The sequence below is a fragment of the Gnatocerus cornutus genome, chromosome 1 (genome assembly GCF_029298725.1).
Source record: "Gnatocerus cornutus isolate USDA-ARS CGAHR chromosome 1, icGnaCorn1.1, whole genome shotgun sequence".
NCBI classification, from domain to species: domain Eukaryota; kingdom Metazoa; phylum Arthropoda; class Insecta; order Coleoptera; family Tenebrionidae; genus Gnatocerus; species Gnatocerus cornutus.
The window spans coordinates 10,443,155-10,463,225 of NC_142233.1; the positions used below are offsets into that span (position 1 = coordinate 10,443,155).

General features: G+C 30.1%; 3 protein-coding genes across 3 annotated transcripts; 2 read left to right on the plus strand and 1 right to left on the minus strand.

The window, feature by feature from the left end:
- Positions 1 to 1,076: 1,076 nt before the first annotated feature.
- Positions 1,077 to 5,584, plus strand: LOC148180298 (ejaculatory bulb-specific protein 3-like). Its single transcript, XM_088031503.1, has 2 exons — positions 1,077 to 1,263; positions 5,336 to 5,584. Exons 1-2 carry the CDS (start codon positions 1,086 to 1,088, stop codon positions 5,515 to 5,517), a joined length of 360 nt encoding a protein of 119 aa, XP_087887629.1. The 5' UTR covers positions 1,077 to 1,085; the 3' UTR covers positions 5,518 to 5,584.
- LOC148180299 (ejaculatory bulb-specific protein 3-like) lies at positions 4,644 to 5,186 on the minus strand. The gene is made up of 2 exons (XM_088031490.1): positions 4,940 to 5,186; positions 4,644 to 4,881 (listed from the first exon to the last, which is right to left on the minus strand). The coding sequence occupies exons 1-2, from the start codon at positions 5,130 to 5,132 to the stop codon at positions 4,697 to 4,699; spliced, it is 378 nt and encodes a 125-aa protein (XP_087887616.1). The 5' UTR covers positions 5,133 to 5,186; the 3' UTR covers positions 4,644 to 4,696.
- An 11,391-nt stretch (positions 5,585 to 16,975) lies between the features above and the next one.
- On the plus strand, positions 16,976 to 18,645 carry LOC148180300 (putative cytochrome P450 28a5). The gene is made up of 6 exons (XM_088035760.1): positions 16,976 to 17,031; positions 17,081 to 17,318; positions 17,364 to 17,650; positions 17,746 to 18,104; positions 18,155 to 18,427; positions 18,476 to 18,645. The coding sequence occupies exons 1-6, from the start codon at positions 16,991 to 16,993 to the stop codon at positions 18,643 to 18,645; spliced, it is 1,368 nt and encodes a 455-aa protein (XP_087891886.1). The 5' UTR covers positions 16,976 to 16,990.
- Positions 18,646 to 20,071: the final 1,426 nt, after the last annotated feature.

A 20,071-nucleotide genomic window follows, 5' to 3' on the forward strand; every position in this document is an offset into this window, starting at 1 on the left:
TAAGCGGCCTTTAAAAAATTTTTGTTTCAAAATTTTGGTTCAGAATTGTTGCCTCCATAAGCCTTTTTTTCTTTGGGTCACGAGTTCTGGGACACCTGTATAGTCATTGCTGGGCTATTGTTTGGTGATATGTCCTAGAGTTATGAAAACCACATTATTTCACTATATTTTTCTTAGAGATACCTTCTACACATAATCATAATTAAAAAAATACATACATAAGACTTTGTAAATTCTTTAAAAATTTATTATGTTCAAAAAAACTCTACAGTAAGTAATACTTCCATATTCCAAAAAACATTTCAGGATTCTAAATAAATCTTTTAATATCTAATAAAAATTAAACAATTTACAGTTCATTTATTAAGGAATATTTTCACGCATAGATAAATAATTTTAATTTCTTTCTTCCTGTAACAATTAAGTCGATGGAACTTCCTATGTAATTTCAAAAATTACAGCCATACTCTTACGATATTATTTACATACTATACAGGCTATTTCACAATCTTTTTTGCCAATTCGTGAATTGGAAAGTCTTGAGACTTCCAAAATTGAGATTCAGAAGTTTTTGTTCTAAACAAATAGGTTCAAAACACATGTATCAAGTTATTTTGCTAAAGAAATAATTGTCCTTATTTGTCAAACCTGAATTGAATTTTGTCCCATTTTTTTAAGGTAAATCTCCAAATTTACCAGATGTATTATTATCGTCTGCTTTTAAAATAACCTGCATAAGTTGCCAATCATTCAAATTAATTAAATATGACTAAACTAATAAATCAATGGAAGATTTGATTCGGCAAAATTAATCAACATTGCAAAAAAACAATGTATTAAATTAATTAAAATCGAATATCCTCGAGAGAGAATCCTCGTACGTTCGAAAAGACTTCTCGTCCTTACCGCCCACAAAAACAAATACCTAGAAGGAAATAATAATTACAGGTATGTTCTAGTTGAGCGATTTTTTGAATGACCTTTTCTTAAATGACATGTTATAATGATCCCCTCTTCGTACCTCAAGTACATAATATAAATACGAATGAAAAAACGTCGCTATTTTAAAATAATTTAACTCAAAAATGGAGGCTATATTTCCATTTTTACTTTTGATTGGTTTCGTTTCGTGTGTTCCATATTCGACAAGGTACGATAACATCAAAGTTGATGAAATTTTGGGGAGCGATCGCTTGTTGAATAATTACTTCAATTGTCTCATGGACAAGGGACCGTGTTCACCGGACGCAGACGAATTAAAAAGTGAGTGCGTATACATTAATTTTTTTATTAATTTTTTTATTTTGATACTTACTTAGGAACTTGTGAATTAAAACTACTGCATTTTGGATAAAAATTAGATATAATTGGAGTGCCAGTTCAATTAAAGAAATAATGTCGGTTTAATATTACCTCAATTTTTTCGAAAAAAAACAAATTAATGTAGTTACAAAATTCACTTTTTTTGTCCTTTTGGTTAAAATGGGCTATTGCTATTACTGTGAAAACTTTATCTACTGAATACAAATAATGATTCTGGTTTTGTTCTACCTCTCCATTTTTTTTTGAAAAATAGTACATTGTGTCATTAAGAGTAAAAATGAAGCTTTTGTGTGCTGAGCCTGTTCGTGTGTTCACTACGTTTGGCAGACATTAACAGGCAAAGCGCACAAAGCCATTTTTGCTCTGAATGGCACATACGATTTTTTTACAAACGATTCTGCCTAGGCAGAAAAAGTGTTTCCTTTGACAACGGACGATTTTCATTACTTATGTATAACAAAATTACCTACCTTATTGTCTAAAAACGACTAAAAAAATGACTTTTTGTAACGTTTAGAGAAAACATTCCGATGACATTTTATGACTAGTGAAAATATTTTCGAATTTCGGTGTCTTACCTACAGAATAACCTTTTTCGGAAATGTTTGACTTTCCGATCGGAAATGATTTCCGAAACGTTAGTGAATATCCTAACCTTCTAACTCTCATTTTTATTAAATTGATCTGTGTTCACGTTATCTGTGATATCTCTTTGATTTATTAAGTATTTATTTAAAAAAAATGACAGGATCTATTAATATCATTTTGACTTGTTAAAGTATTAACTTACGTCTTTTTTATACGCGATAGAAAATGTTTAAAAATATCACAAAACAAACAATTTAAATTCTCACAAAATAGTTATTTGTGTACCAAGGCCAAAAAGTGTTTCTTTTTTGACCGAGCCTCTTTTTAATAGCCGAGACCAGAAAGAAGGAGAGGGCAAAATGGCACTTTTTGGCCGTGTTACACACAAGATTTTTTAGGCGACATCATTAAATTTACAAGTTAATTAATTTTTATTTATGATTTATTGATTCAATCATTTATAACAACTGAATAATTGTATGTAAATATTTATGAATCCTTCAGAAAAGTTAATATTTTCTTTATTTACATTTGCAGTTTTGGCATGTGTAGCTTCACAATTTGTATGACTTAGGTTTGATGTGCTTTTTGATGTTATTGCAGCAGCATTGCTAGACATGTTCATTTGCAATAATTCAACACGTTTTTGTTGCATTTTACAGCAGTTTATTGATTTGATTTTACCCAAATAATGATAAAATTGGGGGTACCTAATATCGGTATCTTGATGTAATATGCAAAACTATGAATAGATGGCGCCACCATAGATCGGCCAAAAATGTTACGGCCAGAAAAGACTTACTTTTAGGCCGCTTTTGAGGTCTAAAAATTCCATGTTCAGTTTAAGTCGCCTAAAAATCACTTATTAGAACCTAATTACAGTTTGGGGAATTGACACCCGATGCATGGAATTAAATTTAATAGAAAGTGGGGGACACCGAGCGAGAAAGAGATTCTTGCATTCTTTCATTCTCACACACATCAAGAAACATGAATTTTCGGTGAGTCCAAGACCGATTAATGGACAAATAGATGAGCGCAACAAAGAAAACCATAATTGCCATTGGAGCGAGGAAGATAAAAATAATTTACCCCCATCAGCGCGAATGCATGCGTCGTGGCATTGTTTTATCATTTTTGGCAAGACGAGGTGTTAACATGATTGCTCCTTTAGTAATTCTTCGCTATTAGAGGGATTTGGTCCTTCGAATGCAAAATGCAACAATTTTATTTTTTTAGAGTAATGATAGGCATTGTATTTCTCAATGAATTTGAGTTACAATTTTCGAGAACTTTGTCGCTAGGATGCATTGAGGGGAGTAATGCCACCCACTGACACTACTCCTCTCCCACTTCTTATTAAAATTGTTCCCATTCATCGGGTATCAATTCCCCAAACTGTATAAGTTATGTTATAATACTTCTCACGTCGCAAAATATAATTTTTGTAATATTAAAAAAAAGTCGTCGACAAATAAAATAGTTTTGCCACTGGTTACAAAAGGTTGTCAATTTGTGTGCAAAATCGTCAAATCTTGTCAAATATTTACTTCTAGCTCTTCTAAGTTGGTTGAATGATAATTTGAAGTTAAGTCTTGTATGATGTATTTCTAAACACATTTCAAAAGCTTCGATGACTCTATTAGAGGGTACTGAATATTATTTTATTAGGTTTCTCCACTGACGTCATGAAAATTTAAAGAATTTTTTTTTAAATTTGAATTGAATGTATTTCCTATCAAAATTTCTAGTTATTTAGCAATGAATCTAAATTAACAGTTGAGTGTTTTTTATCTTTATATATTAATTTACCTATTTAAATACACGATACAGTTCTAAAAAACCAATCTGAATTTTTTTGAAATGTTAGTATATTATGAAGTTTACATGGATTTGACTGATTAAAAGGCAAAAGTGGCACGCCAAAAAATGCAAAAATATTAAAGCTATAATAATTACAGTCTCTACAAGAACCATTTTAATTTATACAGATCACTTTGGTAACATTTTTGAAAATGAAGTTTGAATGCACAAAATTTCTCTCCCCTGACGTGTCCTCACACGTATTCTGGAATTGATAAGTAGTTAAATTACAACCCAACACTTAAAATCTTGCAATATTGTTTAAATCCACTGTCTTAAATAAATAAACCAAATAAATATAATAATATGCCAGATTTATAACACCCAAAAATTAGTTTATCATTAAACATTTTTGAATTTATTTATGTTTCTCACATATTTTGTAATTTTGTCTTTCATTGTAATAATTCATGTGCAACGTGCGTATATTGCAGAGGTTGTTCGGAAAAACTTCAAATTAGAAATAAACAATATACCGTGTAAAAAATGACGGAAGTTTAAATTTAGGTATTTATATTTTTTAATTTTGGTTAAAAAAGAAGCCGTTTAATAAGTGTAGAAACTTTTTTGCTAAGATATGACCATCAGCTGTCAATTTTTATTTATTTTGACATTTGATAACCGATAATTTCTAATTAAGTTACACTTTTAAAAAGTTTCTTCATGGCATTTGTCACTTATGCAATAATTAAATTTGTATCTTAAATAACTATTTTTCATAAATTACATGATCAGCATCAGAGCAGATTTTGGAACTTGTTAATGTTAAATTCAACCAAGGCCTACTAGTTTATTGTTCATTTTTTATAATCACATCTTATCTTTGGGTGCTATTTAAATGCGTTAATTTTCAACAAAAAAAAAACAACTTTAGCAACTAAATATTTATTAACACTTAAAAATAACTAAATGATTCAATAAATTACAACGCTTTCAATTCTTCTGCATGTTTGTTTACATAAGTGTGGTCAGGGTCGTACTTAGCTTCAAGTTCATCCCACCAATTCTTCTTGTTTTTGTACAAATGACGAATTACAGTCCTGGAACCACTCTTCTGCGTGTCGCTACATTTAGCACAATCCGTTTTTAAGGCATCAGGAAGAACACCTGTTAAAAAAACACCATTATACCATTACCTCGACAAGTGTAAAAATGTTAAACTTACGTTTAAGTTCTTCACCATCGGGAGTGCAAGGTCTTTTGCCCAACAGACAATTAACGTAATTTTCCGTTAGTCTATCACTTTTTAGAATTTGATTAATATCAATATTGTCGTATTTCACAGTGTATTTCTCGTCGCTGGGGCGCCCCAAAGCGATGGCGATCACAGACAAAACTACAACAATAAATAGTTTCATTTTTGGACTTGTTCACTTTGTACGATGAAATACAAAACTGAATGATATTCGTGAAACAAGTTTGGGCTTATTTATATGTATGGTGAGTTTTGGTGGACGTCTTTTGATGGTGGGGGACCATTTCTACGAAGTGATTCCGACGTCAAAGAAAATTCTGTTAAAATATTATTTTGTGACTCTAATAGTTTTTTTTTTAATTCCAGGAGTCCTCCCCGATGCTCTTCGAACTCTTTGCGAAAAATGTAATGAGGTGCAGAAAAAAAACACCAAAGCCATCGCCACGTTTTTGATCCAAAAGAAACCAAATATGTGGAAGGACTTGACAAGACATTACGACCCTGAAAATAACTATTTTGACAAATTTAGAATGGAGCTTGGAATCTGAGCTATTTTTTTAACTTTGTTGATGTAGAGATGAATTAAATTTTTTAATAAAACCACCGAGTTGTTTATTTATTTACTTTTCTTTTGTTGTGGACAAAATTTTCCACCGAAACTGCCTAATTCCGTGCGAAATTTTCCATAACCTTCCTGGCAGACACATCTAGAGGTTAAAAAATGCAAAATGGGAACAAACAACAAAATAAAAAAATCCTCATACGTCACTAAGGTTGGAGAGACCTCGCGGTAACCAAACCGCTCAAGAGAAAATTGATTAATTATACAAAAACTTAAGAGTTTGTTAATTCAATGCAAGCAATTTGTCAGTGTATGGTTTTATAAAAAATAAAAGAAATGTTTTTTATTTATGCTTAAAATTGAAATATGTTGACAAGTTGTTATCCTCCACAAGAATCGGTGTCAATTCATTCTGACGCTGTAAAATGGGATGATAGCGTCATTGGCTCGTAAGTGCAAATTTATGTTAATAGAATGAAAATATTGTTAGGGACGAGCAGCAAGGAAGACAACTTGCTAAAATTACAATACAAAACGAACTTGGCAGAATTTGATGGTTTCATTAGGATATAATAATTGTGAACTTGACCTTAATCAGACTTGAGCGCGTTTTTATGTATTGTTAACATGAATTTCTATGAAATTTAAGGTAATGCATTAATATTTGTTTTTTCAGTTTTTCGTGGAAACCTGTAAACTTATGGAATTCTGTTTTGAAAAGGCAAAGTAGCTTTCCGGAGACCTATAAAACTCATCGCTAGAATTAGTAGCTTCCCACTTTCAAAAGTACGAAATCTAAAAAAATGTAGTGGGAATTTTTATTTCTACAATTTTTTAACATTTCATCTCTTGATGTAAAATTCAGCCTAGTTGATAACAGGTCGAAGGTAGTAGAACCTCAATTAGTTCACTTTGATTGTTTACGATTGAAACTGACAAATTTATAAAAAATTTGTGGCGATTTTTGGTGCGTTCAAAGTGGAAAGTTGTAGAAAATATGGTTTCATTTTTGAATTCTGCATAAGACGGTAGTAATAAAAGTTTTAACTTGTACTGTTTAGGAAATAAATGTGCAAATTCTATGAAATCTTATGAAAAGTATTGGAAGTTTTTGGTTCGTTCTTAAAATAAAATTGGTTTAAAATTATGTGTTTCTTTAAAATTTTAAAATTTAGCCACAGTTGACAAGTTGTAACTAGTAAGCCCTCTATATTTTACTGCTTAACGATTAAAACTGCCAAAGTGACGAAATGTAATGAAAAATGGTAGAAATTATTTGTTCGTTTTAAAATAAAAATTAATAGAAATTTTGGTATTTTACTCCAAAATTTTGAAATTTAACACAGTTGATGAACGAGCCAAAAGAAGTAAAAAAGACAATATTTACATGTTCGCGACACTTCCGGTTATTCGGAAGTAATAGTCAACTTGCTTATTTAAAATGAAACACTATATTATTGCATTTTCATATTTTACATCTAAATTAGGGGTGACTTTATATGTATAATGTGCTATACTCAAATTGAGCTATTTCAGAGATATCAAGATTTTTCTAAAAAAAATTGCACAACAAAAGCGATTTTTTACGAGATAAAAGTATTCTATAATCTATTTCAAAATTGCCACGTTAATTGGAAAATAATTAAAATACAAACGTACAATAAAATTTTACGTTAACTTTATGTATTGGACAACTATGTATTTCCTATTAAAAATGCGGAAAAGTGTTTTTACTCTTTTGTTTCCAATTTTTTTAAGCATGCTTTGGAATTATAACAAACTTGGTGGTCCAATAGAAATAAAAAATTCTCAAAAATTTTTGTAGAAATATATTTTTTTTGTAATGGAAATTTATTATATATTTTTTTTAAATCAAGTTATTTCAGAAATGATAAAATTTAGGTATAGCACCTTATACAGAAAGTGATTTGCATATACTAGAATTTAAAAATGCAATAAAATATAGGTGTCCCGTTTAAAATAAACAAGTTAACTGCTACTTCCGGCATAATCGGAAGTGTTACGTAAATGTGGATATATTTATTCGATTTGTCTTATCAGCTTACTTTTGTCCCCTTAATTTCAAATTCTTAACATTTGCATTTTCTGAAAAAAATGACAAAACGTATATTGTATACGTTTCCAACAGTTAAAGGGTTAATAAAAAATGGTAAAAATTGTTGGTTTTTTCCAAAACTGAAATTTATTAAAATTTTGGTTTTTACGCTAAACTTTTCGACTTTAGCACAGTTAATAACAGGTCAAAAGTAGTAAAACCCCAAAAGTTTAATATTTTGGGATTAAAATTATCAAAGTTACGGAATTAAATAGAAAATGCTAGAAAATTTTGATTCATTTAAAAATGGAACTTTCCAAAAATTTGGTTTTTTGCTCTAAAGTTTAGGACTTTAGCAGAGTTGACAAACAAGTCAAAAATAGTAAAATCTCAAAAGTTCAATATTTTAGGATCAAAACTGCCAAAATTACGAAATTAAATAGAAAATGCTAGAAAATTTTTGTTCGCCTCAAAATAAAAATTTTTAAAAATTTAGTTTTTTGAACTAAATTTTACGACTTTAGCACAGTTGAGAAACAGGTCAAAACTAGAAAAACCTCGAAAGTATGTTTTGGGATTAAAATTGCTAAATTTACGGAATTAAATAAAAAATACTAGACAATTTTGATTCCTTTCAAAATGAAAATTTACAAAAATTTTGACTTTTTTGACCGTTTTTGATGACATAAATAGGCCGGAAAACGGCATTTGGCAGCCTAAAGAACAATTTTTTTTTCTTTACCGGTTGGTATCGCACTGTTATTAATTGACACAGGAGTGTGCTGAAGTATTTTAAAAGAGGTTAGAATGTTTTATTTCCAAAATAGTTACTAGAAGAGCAACCTTAAAGAGTAAAAGTGACTAAATCAGATTTTTTTTATTCTTTAAATTTTGCAGGTCTAAAAAACAGTGGGGATCACACGTCCGAAAATGCTTTTGAAAGTGTTCGTGTTGCTATTTTTTGGTTCGTTCTAAAATAGAAATTTATAAAAGTTTTGGACTTTGGGCACAGTTGATAGATAGATAATTTCACGGTTTGAGATTAAAAAAGTCAATGTAGCAAAATTTTATAGAAATTATTGGTTTGTTTTAAAATAAAAATATTTTTTATTTTTTCTATAAAATTTTGAGATTACTGAATTGTATCCAAAGAGACAAAAACATTAATGTTGTGACTACTAATGCCAGCAAACAATTTTATTTTTTCCGTGCAATATTATTGTTAATTCAATACACAACATATTTTATTGCATTTTTTAGCAAAACTTGTATTTGTATTTAATTAATTAGAAACATGTTTTGCGGTTAACGTCCTATTGTTTGCTATTTGATGATCATGACTCAAACCAGTTTACCTGCTTCTGTGACGCAAACGAGCCAAACTTTTTTTCGTAAAATCCATAAAATACGTCATTTCAAAAGTAATTTCTGCAATAAACTTGTCATCTGAAATTGACAGAGATGATGTAAGTAAGTAATCAATCATAGATCTGTAGGTGTTTTAGAGATGGAAATTCTACGAGCGGTTAGTAAAAATGTTCTTAGTTTTCCAAAATGTACATATCTTTGAAAGTTTTAGAGAAAAATGTATTTGCGCTATCCTCGACTCTTATTACGTGGGTATTCAACAACATGCTATCAAAATACAATTTAGAGAGACTACTTTATCTCTTATCATTAGATTATCTCTCGGTTTGTTGAAGAATAATTTATGAGCACTAATTTTGTAATTTGCGTCACTTGTAATGCAGAAAATTTCCAAATGTTTCAGTTGTCGGAATTTTCAGGCAATTATGGTAATTCCACATCACTGCTAATTCGTTCCAAAAATTTTGTGACAATAATTTATGCATATAAAAAAGTTGGCCAGATAACAACAAATTACAAAAAAAATGTAAAATATTCTATAAATTATGTACGTATATTAATAATAATATTAATAATAAATAATATTAATTGAAGACTAGAGATGAATAATATAATTTGTATAATTATGAAACATATTGCATAATATAGGAACTGTTTATTTGTAAAACTCTGAATTAATTCAATCTGTAGACAGGTTTCTGGTGAAGGTTAGTTCATATTTTCATTAAAATTAATGTTATAATTTGGGAAAAAAGTTACAGTTGTATCATCATGCCATATCCAAGGAGGGACAAATCGGACAAGTCTTAGATTTTCGGTTTTCAAACCACAACTTGAACAGTTTTTTTTTCAAAACTGCCTTTGTTATATGATTGAGGTTAACTACAAATGTCATTTAAAAAATCTAAACCTACTTGAGCAATGAGCAACAAATTTATTTGACATTTCATAGCTACTGCATATTGTGTTAATTGTATTTGAATGTGCTATGAAATATTTATTTTACACTAATTTTTTTATTGAGTAATTAATTTAAACGTACTTTTACGAAAACCATTTAATGTTTTTATTTAGAGATATTTTTCAAGAACAGTTAAAAGTTGGTAAAACCTTATTTAAGTGCCACCTGCCATTAAATAATTTTTTAATTGGGTAAATCTCATTGTTTTGACAAGCAATTGATAGGAGTTCAACTCACATAACAGTGGTTTAAGGAGTTTGTTAATGCATCGGAAACAATTGAAAAATAATCTAAGATATAAACCAATTTTTAAAGCACCGAATCAGAAGAATTATTTTTCCTATGACCCCATATGAAAGTGGCATTTTCCACACGGTTAAATGACTTTCAAAGTTGATAATTTCGTACATCCAGTCACTAGGGTGATATGAATATATCCGCACAGACCTGTCAAAATTGACAGTTATTTTGAAAAACAAATGTAACTCTTGAATTTTTGTCCCAAATATCTAAACGATTCACTGCAAAACAACATGCATAATGGTAAAAATGAATTGGACAAGTCAATTTTAACAGGTCTGCGCGGATATATTCATATCACACTAGTGACTTTTACTTTCGTAAATGAATGTACGAATACCAAAACTATCTAACTATGAGAAATACGTCACTTTTCTATGAAATCGTATAAAAATGGCATTTAGAATAGACAAGAAATGAACTATTGTTGAGACGTATAGTTTCTTCCAGATGATGAAAAGTCGTAGGAAAAATAGTGTACATAACTCGTCGAAAAGTGTCTTAGTATCCGTAGTAAAAATTATGAGAACCATAAATAATATTATAAATGTCATTTGATGAAAATTGACACTTAAATAACGTTTCAACAACTTAACCGATCTCGAAAAATTCGTAATTTAAACATAAGTGACATGAAATGAAAGAATATTGTTATAACAATAAATTTCCCTGCAATATTTTTAAAGAAATTTTTACAATTTGACAATGTTTGTCACTTCTGTTTAGAGAACAGATAATATATCATCTTTGCATATTTGTAATGGTGTATTAATATTAACAAAATAATGCATAATAAAATAAATCATTACCGACGAATATACCTACTTCAAATATTTGCTTCATGTAAGTAAATTTGTTCATTAAAGAGTCAGTTTTTGTCTTAAATACTAAATGCCTGCATGATACAGGCTGGTTCATATTCAGTCTAATTTAAAGAACAAAACTGAATTTTGAAAATACATTTTTATTTGTTTTTCCGCGTCGGTGTATGGTTTGATTAAAATACAAGTATGTATGTACGTACAAACTTTCATTCTTCGATGCTTATAAAACCAGTAGTGCGGCCATGATGAATTTTATGTTGTGCAAACTTCCATTTTAGTCCAAAATAGGGTCAAACCTAAAGTAAGAAGACAAAAATTAAACGATAACTATAAATCTATATGTAGCTTAAATTGAAATTTAGATTATATCTGTAGTTCTTGTTTTGATTGGACTTACTTTCAGGCACCATTTTCTAAAATCATAAGTATTTACTTAAGTAGCTATTATTTTTGTCGGTTCAGCTTCACTTATATTTTACGTATTGTTTAACCTTCGAACATGACTTTCTGATTCAGGGTCATTTCGCCACAATTTTTTTATTTACAATAATAATTAGGAAGTTGTTGAATAGCAGTTTTACATTGTTAAGAAATAAAATATGTCATTAAAAAATAATCCATCAAATGATAAGTTAAGGTTAAATATGAACTGTATTAAAATTAATGTATAAATTCTCTGTTCGGCGATCGCTATTTATTTTCTTCGATGACGTCATATTAGGTATTATCAATGCAAAATGCCATAACTTTTTTGCACGCACTACATGGCGTTGAACGCACTCGAAATAAGTTAACACCGCATGCGCAGTTATCTTCAAAGTGCCCATTGGCACTTGAACATTAAAGGAGAGGAAATTGAACTGGGATTCCCGCGATGTTTAGGTATTGTTTCGTTCTTTTCTGGTAAGTTTCGTTTGCTCAAAACTGAATTGTTTCCCTGATTTATTGATGTAACAGAATTATAACAGAATAAAAACATTACTATCAGTCCACTCATTAAAAACTAAAGTTGACAGCAATTTCTGCCGGTAACAAAAGTTTCCTTAAATTCTCTAAATCCGTCAATTTTGACGTAAATTTAGTAGAAATACTGCTTTAGATACATATTATAAGGGACTGAAATTTCAGAATTTTAGATTTGGAAGTACGGATTTCAGAATTTTGTATTGGAGGGACAAATGCAAAATCCAAATTTTTTTATCAAATTTTCGAAAACCAACAATTTTAACGTAAATGCACTTAAATTTAGTGGATATACTGCTTAAGGTGCATTTAATAAGTGTACTAAATTTCAGAATTTTAAAACTAAAAGTACAAATTTTAGAATTTTGTTTTTGGGGGACAAACTCAAATTCCAAAATTTTCCATTAAATTTTCTAGAACCGGCAATTTTAACGTAAAAGCACTGAAATTTGTTGGATTTGTTAATTTGCATGTGTTTATTTGACCCACATAGTTATAGAATTTTAGAATAAGAAGGAAGAATTTTTTGTTTGGAGGTTGAGCTAAAAATTCAAAGTTTTCTATTAAATTCTGTGAAACCGACAGTTTTAACGTAAAAGCACTGAAATTTGCTAGACTTATTCTTATTACCTAAGATGCGTTTAATTAGTGTACTAAATTTCAGAATTTTAAATTTAGAAGAACAAATGTTAGAATTTTTTATTTGGTCGACAAACTCAGAATCCAAAATTTTCGATTAAGTTCTCAAAAAGGGCAATTTTAACGTGGATGCTCTAAAATTTAGTGGGTATACTGCTTGAGGTGCATTTATTAAGTGTCCTAAATTTTAGAATTTTAGAACTAAAAATACAAATTTTAGAATTTTTTGGTTGGACGACAAACTCAAAATCCAAAATTTTTCATTAAATTTTCTAAATCCGGCAATTTTAACGTGAATGCTCTCAAATTTGGTAGATATACTGCTTTAGATACATATTATAAGGGACTGAAATTTCAAAATTTTAGATTTAGAAGTACAAATTTAAAGAATTTTGAATTGGGGAGACAAATGAAAATCCAAAAATTTGTATTAAATTTTCTAAACTGTAAACCGGCTATTTGAACGTGAAAGCAGTGAAATTTTTTGTATTTGTAATGTTGGTTGCATTTTTTTTTTCGGGCTCATGCATTTTCGGGCTCATTGAATCATTCTGAATACGTATACAGGGTGTCCCAGAACTCGTGCCCCAGAGAGCAAGGGAGGGTGCCGACAGCAATACAGATGATAAATTTCAAAACAAAAATTGACTAAGTTTAATAGTATTCGAGAACTGATAAAAAGTTAACAACCAATCCCAAAAGCTTTTTCGAGAAGTGGAGTAAATGGCCATCACAATTTCCTAGGCAACGAGAGTCTAATGCTTAACTGGCCAATGGATGATAGTATGTGTCCATAGTTACCAATTTTCAAATTCTGTTCGGCTTCTGGATTGGCTACAGTTTTTTTGTCTTATCTCGGTTATTTTTTGAGTTAAAAAATTATGGTTTCAAAATTTTGGTTTAGAATTATTGCCTCCATAAGCCCTTTTTCTCTGGGGCGCGAGTTCTGGGACACCCTGTATATACAGTCCTAATCTTTATGTGAATAAAAGTTAACATGGACATTACATGGGATATAAAATTTAACATAGGAATCTCGGTGGCTACTGTTAAAAACGCACATAACATTACTTGAGTGCATTACATAATAAAAATTAGCTGGTCTCGTTTTTATGAAATCGATAGCATCAAATTAAGATTATCAGCCGAAAAGTTATAAATTAAAAATCTTGACATGTCAATTCAAAAAATGTAATCGAGACACAATTTTACATTGCCTATAATATATCGGGTGTTTTCCGGATTGCTGGACATAGGGAAAAATATGGAAATTTGAATTCAATTTTTTTTCTGCTCCGCCAAACCTTCAAACTAAATTTGGTTAATAGTGGATTTGTGGGCAAAAAAATTCTTACTTCGTGAGTTATTTATAGAATTATTTGTTATTACGGCATTATTAAAAAAAATCGAATTAAAAAAATGTTCATTTCAAATTTCCCGCTCCTTTCGAATGTCGCTTTATGCCTAAACTAACCTTTTTACTGTAAATATGTCTTTCCAAAGCAATTGTACGGTTCGCATTTACCTTTACTATCCGTGCACAAGTAAATTGAAATAGTAAGGCTAGTTTAGACAATTTCGTGTCAGTTATCGAATTTTCAGTGACACCAACCTCGAAATTTAGAATGGGAAATTTGAAATTTCACGTTTTTGATTTGATTTTTTGAATAATACCGCAATAACATTGTAACCTTAAAATGGCTCTCGAATTAAAAACTTCTGATGCACCATTAGCCAAATTTAATTTGGAGGTTCCCGAACGCATGAAGAAATAAAATTCAATCATTCCCATATTATTTTTCTATATTAAGCAATTTGCAGAACACCCGGTACAAAGTTATTGCGGTTATCAGTTTAGAGCAATAATAAACATTTTGGAGCAAACTCAAAACTGTCGAGTAGGATTTAATTTGAGCCAATAATATAACAAACTGATTATAGCAATCAGCAGAGTTTCTATAAAAAACATGTTATTTCTTTAAGAACAAATACTTTTTTGAGTGAAGACACACTGATCCAAAAAAAAGCGTGAAAGCAATCAGCTGTTTGGTATATATATATAATATTATCTGTCTATATTATTTATCCTTTAAGAAGTCGGATTAAGTATAAGATTAGAGTTAATTTACGACAGAGTAGAACATAAAATGTTATTTCTGGACCAGGATATGTGGCGTCTTAAAAAACAAGGCAGAATCCTACAAATTTAGCTTGTTTGTAAAAAAGCAAACAATCATAACAAGCCTAAAACCTCTCAAAAAGCATTAATTTCTATGCACCCCAAAAGTCCTCAAATATCTGTAGATGTCCAAAAATTGGACACATGAAAAAACTGTTGAAATCTCCCAAAATTATGCAAAATTACCTCAAGAACGCCTAAAAATACGAATAAAATACCTTGTTTAGAAACACTCCAAAATAGCTTTTTATTCCTGAACCAAGCCATTTGGCACATGCAAAAAAAAGGAAAAACAACACCAAATCAAGGAAAGTTGGTACCAAGACATTTGGCGTCTTAAAAAAACAAGACAAAATCCTACAAATTTAGGTGCTTGCTCAACCGAAAACGTTCTAAATTCGTTAAAAAAAGCACTAATTTTTATGTACCCTAAAAGTACCCAAATATCTGTAGACTACCAAAAATTTTTCACACGATAAAACTGTTGAAATCTAATGTCTAATTAATCTTAATTAATAAAATAATACAAAATTATCTCAAGAACCCTCTAAAAAACTCGAAAAATACGTTGTTTTTAAACATTTTAAATGGCTTTTTATTTTTGGACCAAGCTATTCGGCGCAAGCATGAGTGTGTTTGTAATGAAAAGCAAAAATCAAGGAGGGATAATACCAGGATATTTGGGCTCTTAAAAAACAGGAAAGAATTCTACAAATTTAGATGTTTTCCAAAAGTAAACAACCACAAAAGACCTAAAATTTTTATGCACCCCAAAAATACTAAAGAATCTATAAACCACCAGAAATTAGGCACATGAGAAAACCGATGAAAATCATCCAAACTCAAGCATATTTAAGTAAAAAGCACCAAAAAAAGTCACAAAACAAAATCCATTGTATTTAAACATCCTAAAATAAGTCTTAATTTCGACGACCAAAGTAAAGAATACGAGTATTATCCACTGAAAAAAGCCCACTAATTTTTATGCACCTCTAAAGAATCTAATATCTATAGGCCACCAGAAATTGGGTACACAATAAAACTATTAAAAATTATCCAAAATCAAGTAAAGTTATCTTTAAAACAACAAAAAACCAAAAGTTCTTGTCTTTAAACACCGCAATATGATTTTAATTTCTGCACCAAGCCAATTGGCGCATGCTATACTAAATTAGTGAAACCATGCTGCTTAAAAAAATTACCGACAATGGCAGGAAACCAGAAAAAATGGCTGAAATCAAAAACCAACAAATTTTGGAGTTTGCAATAAAAGAAAATTTAGTAAACATGTAAAAATGTTGTCATAAAATTAAAACTTTTGCATGAGTATGTTTGTAAAAAAAAATTGAAGAAAAAGAAAATTCAACGGAACTAGCGAAAAATTCAAAAAATGAAAAGGGGACATGTTTATGGAAACAAACGGACTTTTAACTGAAAACTACAACTCGCCGAGACGATCTTAAAGTTACCTCAATTGATTGTCTGTAAAACATGAAACATTGATGAAAATATCCACCTAAAACAACAAACATCGGATTGTTGCTAAGCAATCAAGATTATAATCTTTAATCCAGTGGCGAACTCAAAAATTTTACAAAATATTCCTTTATTTTTCTCTCGAAAACGAAAAGACTTTTACATACAGCATTTTTTGTCAATTGATTCTACTTGTCTACACTAATTACCGTGTTTTATTTGGTAGTGTATTTCAAAAACACCCTGTATTTGTGTACTTTAGGGGTGTATAAAAATTAATGTTTTTTGTGAGGTTTTGGGCTTGTTTCGGTTGTTTGATTTGGACACACAGCCTTGTTTTTTAAGGCGCCAGATATTCGGGTCTATTTTATGTTGACATTTATGACCTACTCTGTCGTAAATTAATTCTAATCTTTTAACTTAGTCCGACTTCTTAAAGGATAAATAGTATAGACTGATAATATTATATATCGTACAGTTGATTACTTTCTCGCTTTTTTTTTAGATCAACGTATATTCACTGAAAAAAGTATCTCTTCATAAAGAAAGAACATGTTTTTTATAGGAGCTCTAATTGCTATAATTAGTTTGTTATATTATTGGCTAAAATTAAGGTATGAATACTGGAATAAACGCGGAGTTCCAGGACCTAAACCTACACTTTTAATTGGAAATCTAGGCGACAGTCTTCTGATGAAAAAATCTGCTTTAGAGATATATGCAGACATTTACCGGTAAGAAATCATATATTTTCTTTATAATTCTCACATAGAAAATTTTTAGAGAATATAAGAAGTATCCTTTCGTCGGTGTTTATAAAACAACCACTCCTGTGCTACTAATTTGCGAACCTGAATTAATTAAAGACATAACAGTGAAATCATTTCAACACTTCCACGACAACGATATAGAAATCGACCAAAAAATTGATCCCATTTTTGGAAGAAATCCGTTTTGTTTAAAAGGGGAAGAATGGAAAACTGTGAGGAGTCAACTAACACCGGGTTTTACAAGTGGAAAAGTAAATTTTCTGATTTAGGAAAACCTAGTTTATTTAAAGTTTTAGATGAAATCGGTGTATCCTCTCTTACAAGAAACCAGTAGAAGCATGGTCACTTTTATCCATAACTTGGCAAAGAAGAAAGATGCGTATGAATTGAAAAAACTGTGCAAAAAATTTACATTAAACAATGTCGCCAGTTGTGCGTTCGGTTTAGAAGCTAAAGCCTTTAGTGACGAAACTACGGAATTTCAAGTTATAGCTAAAGAGTTTTTCAACTTGGGGATGATAGAAAATTTCTTGTTTCTTCTATTACTGATAATCCCACAGTTGTCGAAAGTCATCCGGTTAAAGTATTTCCCCCATTTTTCAAAGAGTTTCTCCTTAAAGTATAAAGTGAAACTCTTTGAATCTCCGAAAAGTAAAAATTGACAATGAAACATTTTAGATTTGTTAAAAAAGACGTTGAAGACCGACTTACAAATATTGTCGCACAAACGTTAAAATATCGCGAAGAAAACAACATTGTTCGAAACGATTTCTTGCATATTTTGAAGCAACTGAAAACAACTTGCAAAGAGTACGAGTTTACGGATGTTGATGTGACAGCCCACGCTGCTGGATTTTTTATCGATGGTTTTGAAACTTCTGCAACTGCTATGAGTTTTATTCTGTATGAACTAGCAGCTGATTCTCAGGCCCAAAGCAAACTAAGAAAAGAGCTCTTGGAAAACTTTGACAGTGAAGAAGACTGTATTCCCTATGACGTGCTGCAAGGACTTCCTTATTTAGACGCGGTAGTAAATGGTTTGATTGTCATACAATGTTTTGTCCACAATTTAATGTGTTGATTGTAGAGACTTTGAGAATGCATCCACCTTTATTTTCTTTAGGGAAAATCTGTACGAAAACTTACACTTACATCCCGAAAGAAAGCGACGGTATTGGTAAACCTGTCGTTATCGAGAAAGGAACTCCAATTGTTTTACCTCTCTCTGGGCTACAGAGAGATCCAGACTATTTTCCAAACCCGAATGTCTTTGATCCTGAACGGTTTGTTGGTGCTAGGAAAGATAAAATTAAAAAGTACACTTTCATGCCTTTTGGTGAAGGTCCAAGAGCCTGCTTAGGTGAAAACGTTTGTTTTTTATTATTGATTTTATGTGTTGGTGTTTTAGGACAACGATTTGGACTACTGCAGATTAAAAGTGGAATCGCTCATGTTATTAAGAATTTTAGACTTACTGTGAATGCAAAAACTAAAACACCGATTCGGTATGATCCTGTTGAATTTATTACCACACCTGTAGGAGGACTGTGGATCGATTTTGAGAAAATCAGTGACTAAAAAAACAATAAAATTTGTTATACCAGATGATAAAATAAAAGCTATAACCAACCTCTAACACCAAAGATTTTCTATAAAAGAATGTAAAATGCTCTGAAAAGAGACGTAAATATTTTTTCTGTTTGCGCAATGCGCAATCTTTGGAATAGTACCATTTAGATACACCATAGTATTCACTAAAAGGGCTCCAATTTGGATGTAGAATTTAGAAATGTAGCAATATATCGAGTGTTCCATTTAAAATAAGCAAGTTTATTTTTACGTTGTCTTACATTTTATAATCATGAATCTCAAAGATTCTTCGTTTTCCTTTTATTATAGGCTTTGTAGATTTGCTTTAATTTTTTAATTTCATTTCAGATTCTAAAATAATTTTTAGTCTGTAGAAATTTTTTATTTTTTCTTCAGGCACTTTGGATCGTCTGTTTAAATTTTGCAAATTCTTTTTGAAGTTTCTACATTTTTCTAAGCTGCAAAATTATCATTTTTTCTTATGTCTATAAATTTTCTTTTAATCTTCATTAGTTTTCTCAAATTCTGTATCGAATCTTAATGGATTATCAAAATTCTGATATTTTTTACTTAATATAGCAAACCTGAACCACATAAAAAAGGTTTCAATTTATAAGGAAGGCAAAAATTCTCGAATTCTTTTGGTACCTTAAATTTCTTGGATTCCTCTTAAGAGTCTGCATTATTCGGATTCATCTCAAGTTTTCTTAGTTATTTGTATTGTGGTGATTTCTTTTGATTTCTTTGAATGTTTTTAATTTCTGTAATAAGCTGGATTCCCAGTATTTTTTTGGAATCTTCCAATTAATAAGAGTTTTGCATTTCTTAGACTTATTCTCAGACTCCCCTGATTCCATTGTAGATTTGTTAGACCATTGAGATTCCTCAAATTACATATGTGTATTCTTTGAATTTCGTCAGTTTCTTTGGTCCCTAAAGTCTTTTTTTTATCATCTTTCTTTAATTTCTCTGTAGATTCGTTGATTTCCTTTTTAAAATCTTCATTTTGTTTTGGATTCTCTACGTTCCATTCTGAATTTTCTTAAGGTTTTCTAGATTCAATAGGGTCAATACTTTTTTGATTTGCTGGACTCTTTAGACTTGCCATTTTTTTCTAGCTTTTTTTAGATTTTCTACGATCTTTAAATTCTCTAGATTGTTTTTATTTTATTGATTTTCTAGATTTTTTAGATTCTGTAGATTCTGCGGATTTTCTAGATTTTTTAGATTATATTTGTTTCCTTTGATTCTTTAGACTCGTTCAATTCTTTGGATTCTTTAGATTTATTAGATGCTTTATAAGCTTTAAATTATTTAGATCCTCTAGATCCTCTAGATCCTTCAGATCCTTTAGATCCTTTAGATCCTTTAGATCCTTTAGATCCTTTAGATCCTTTAGATCCTTTAGATCCTT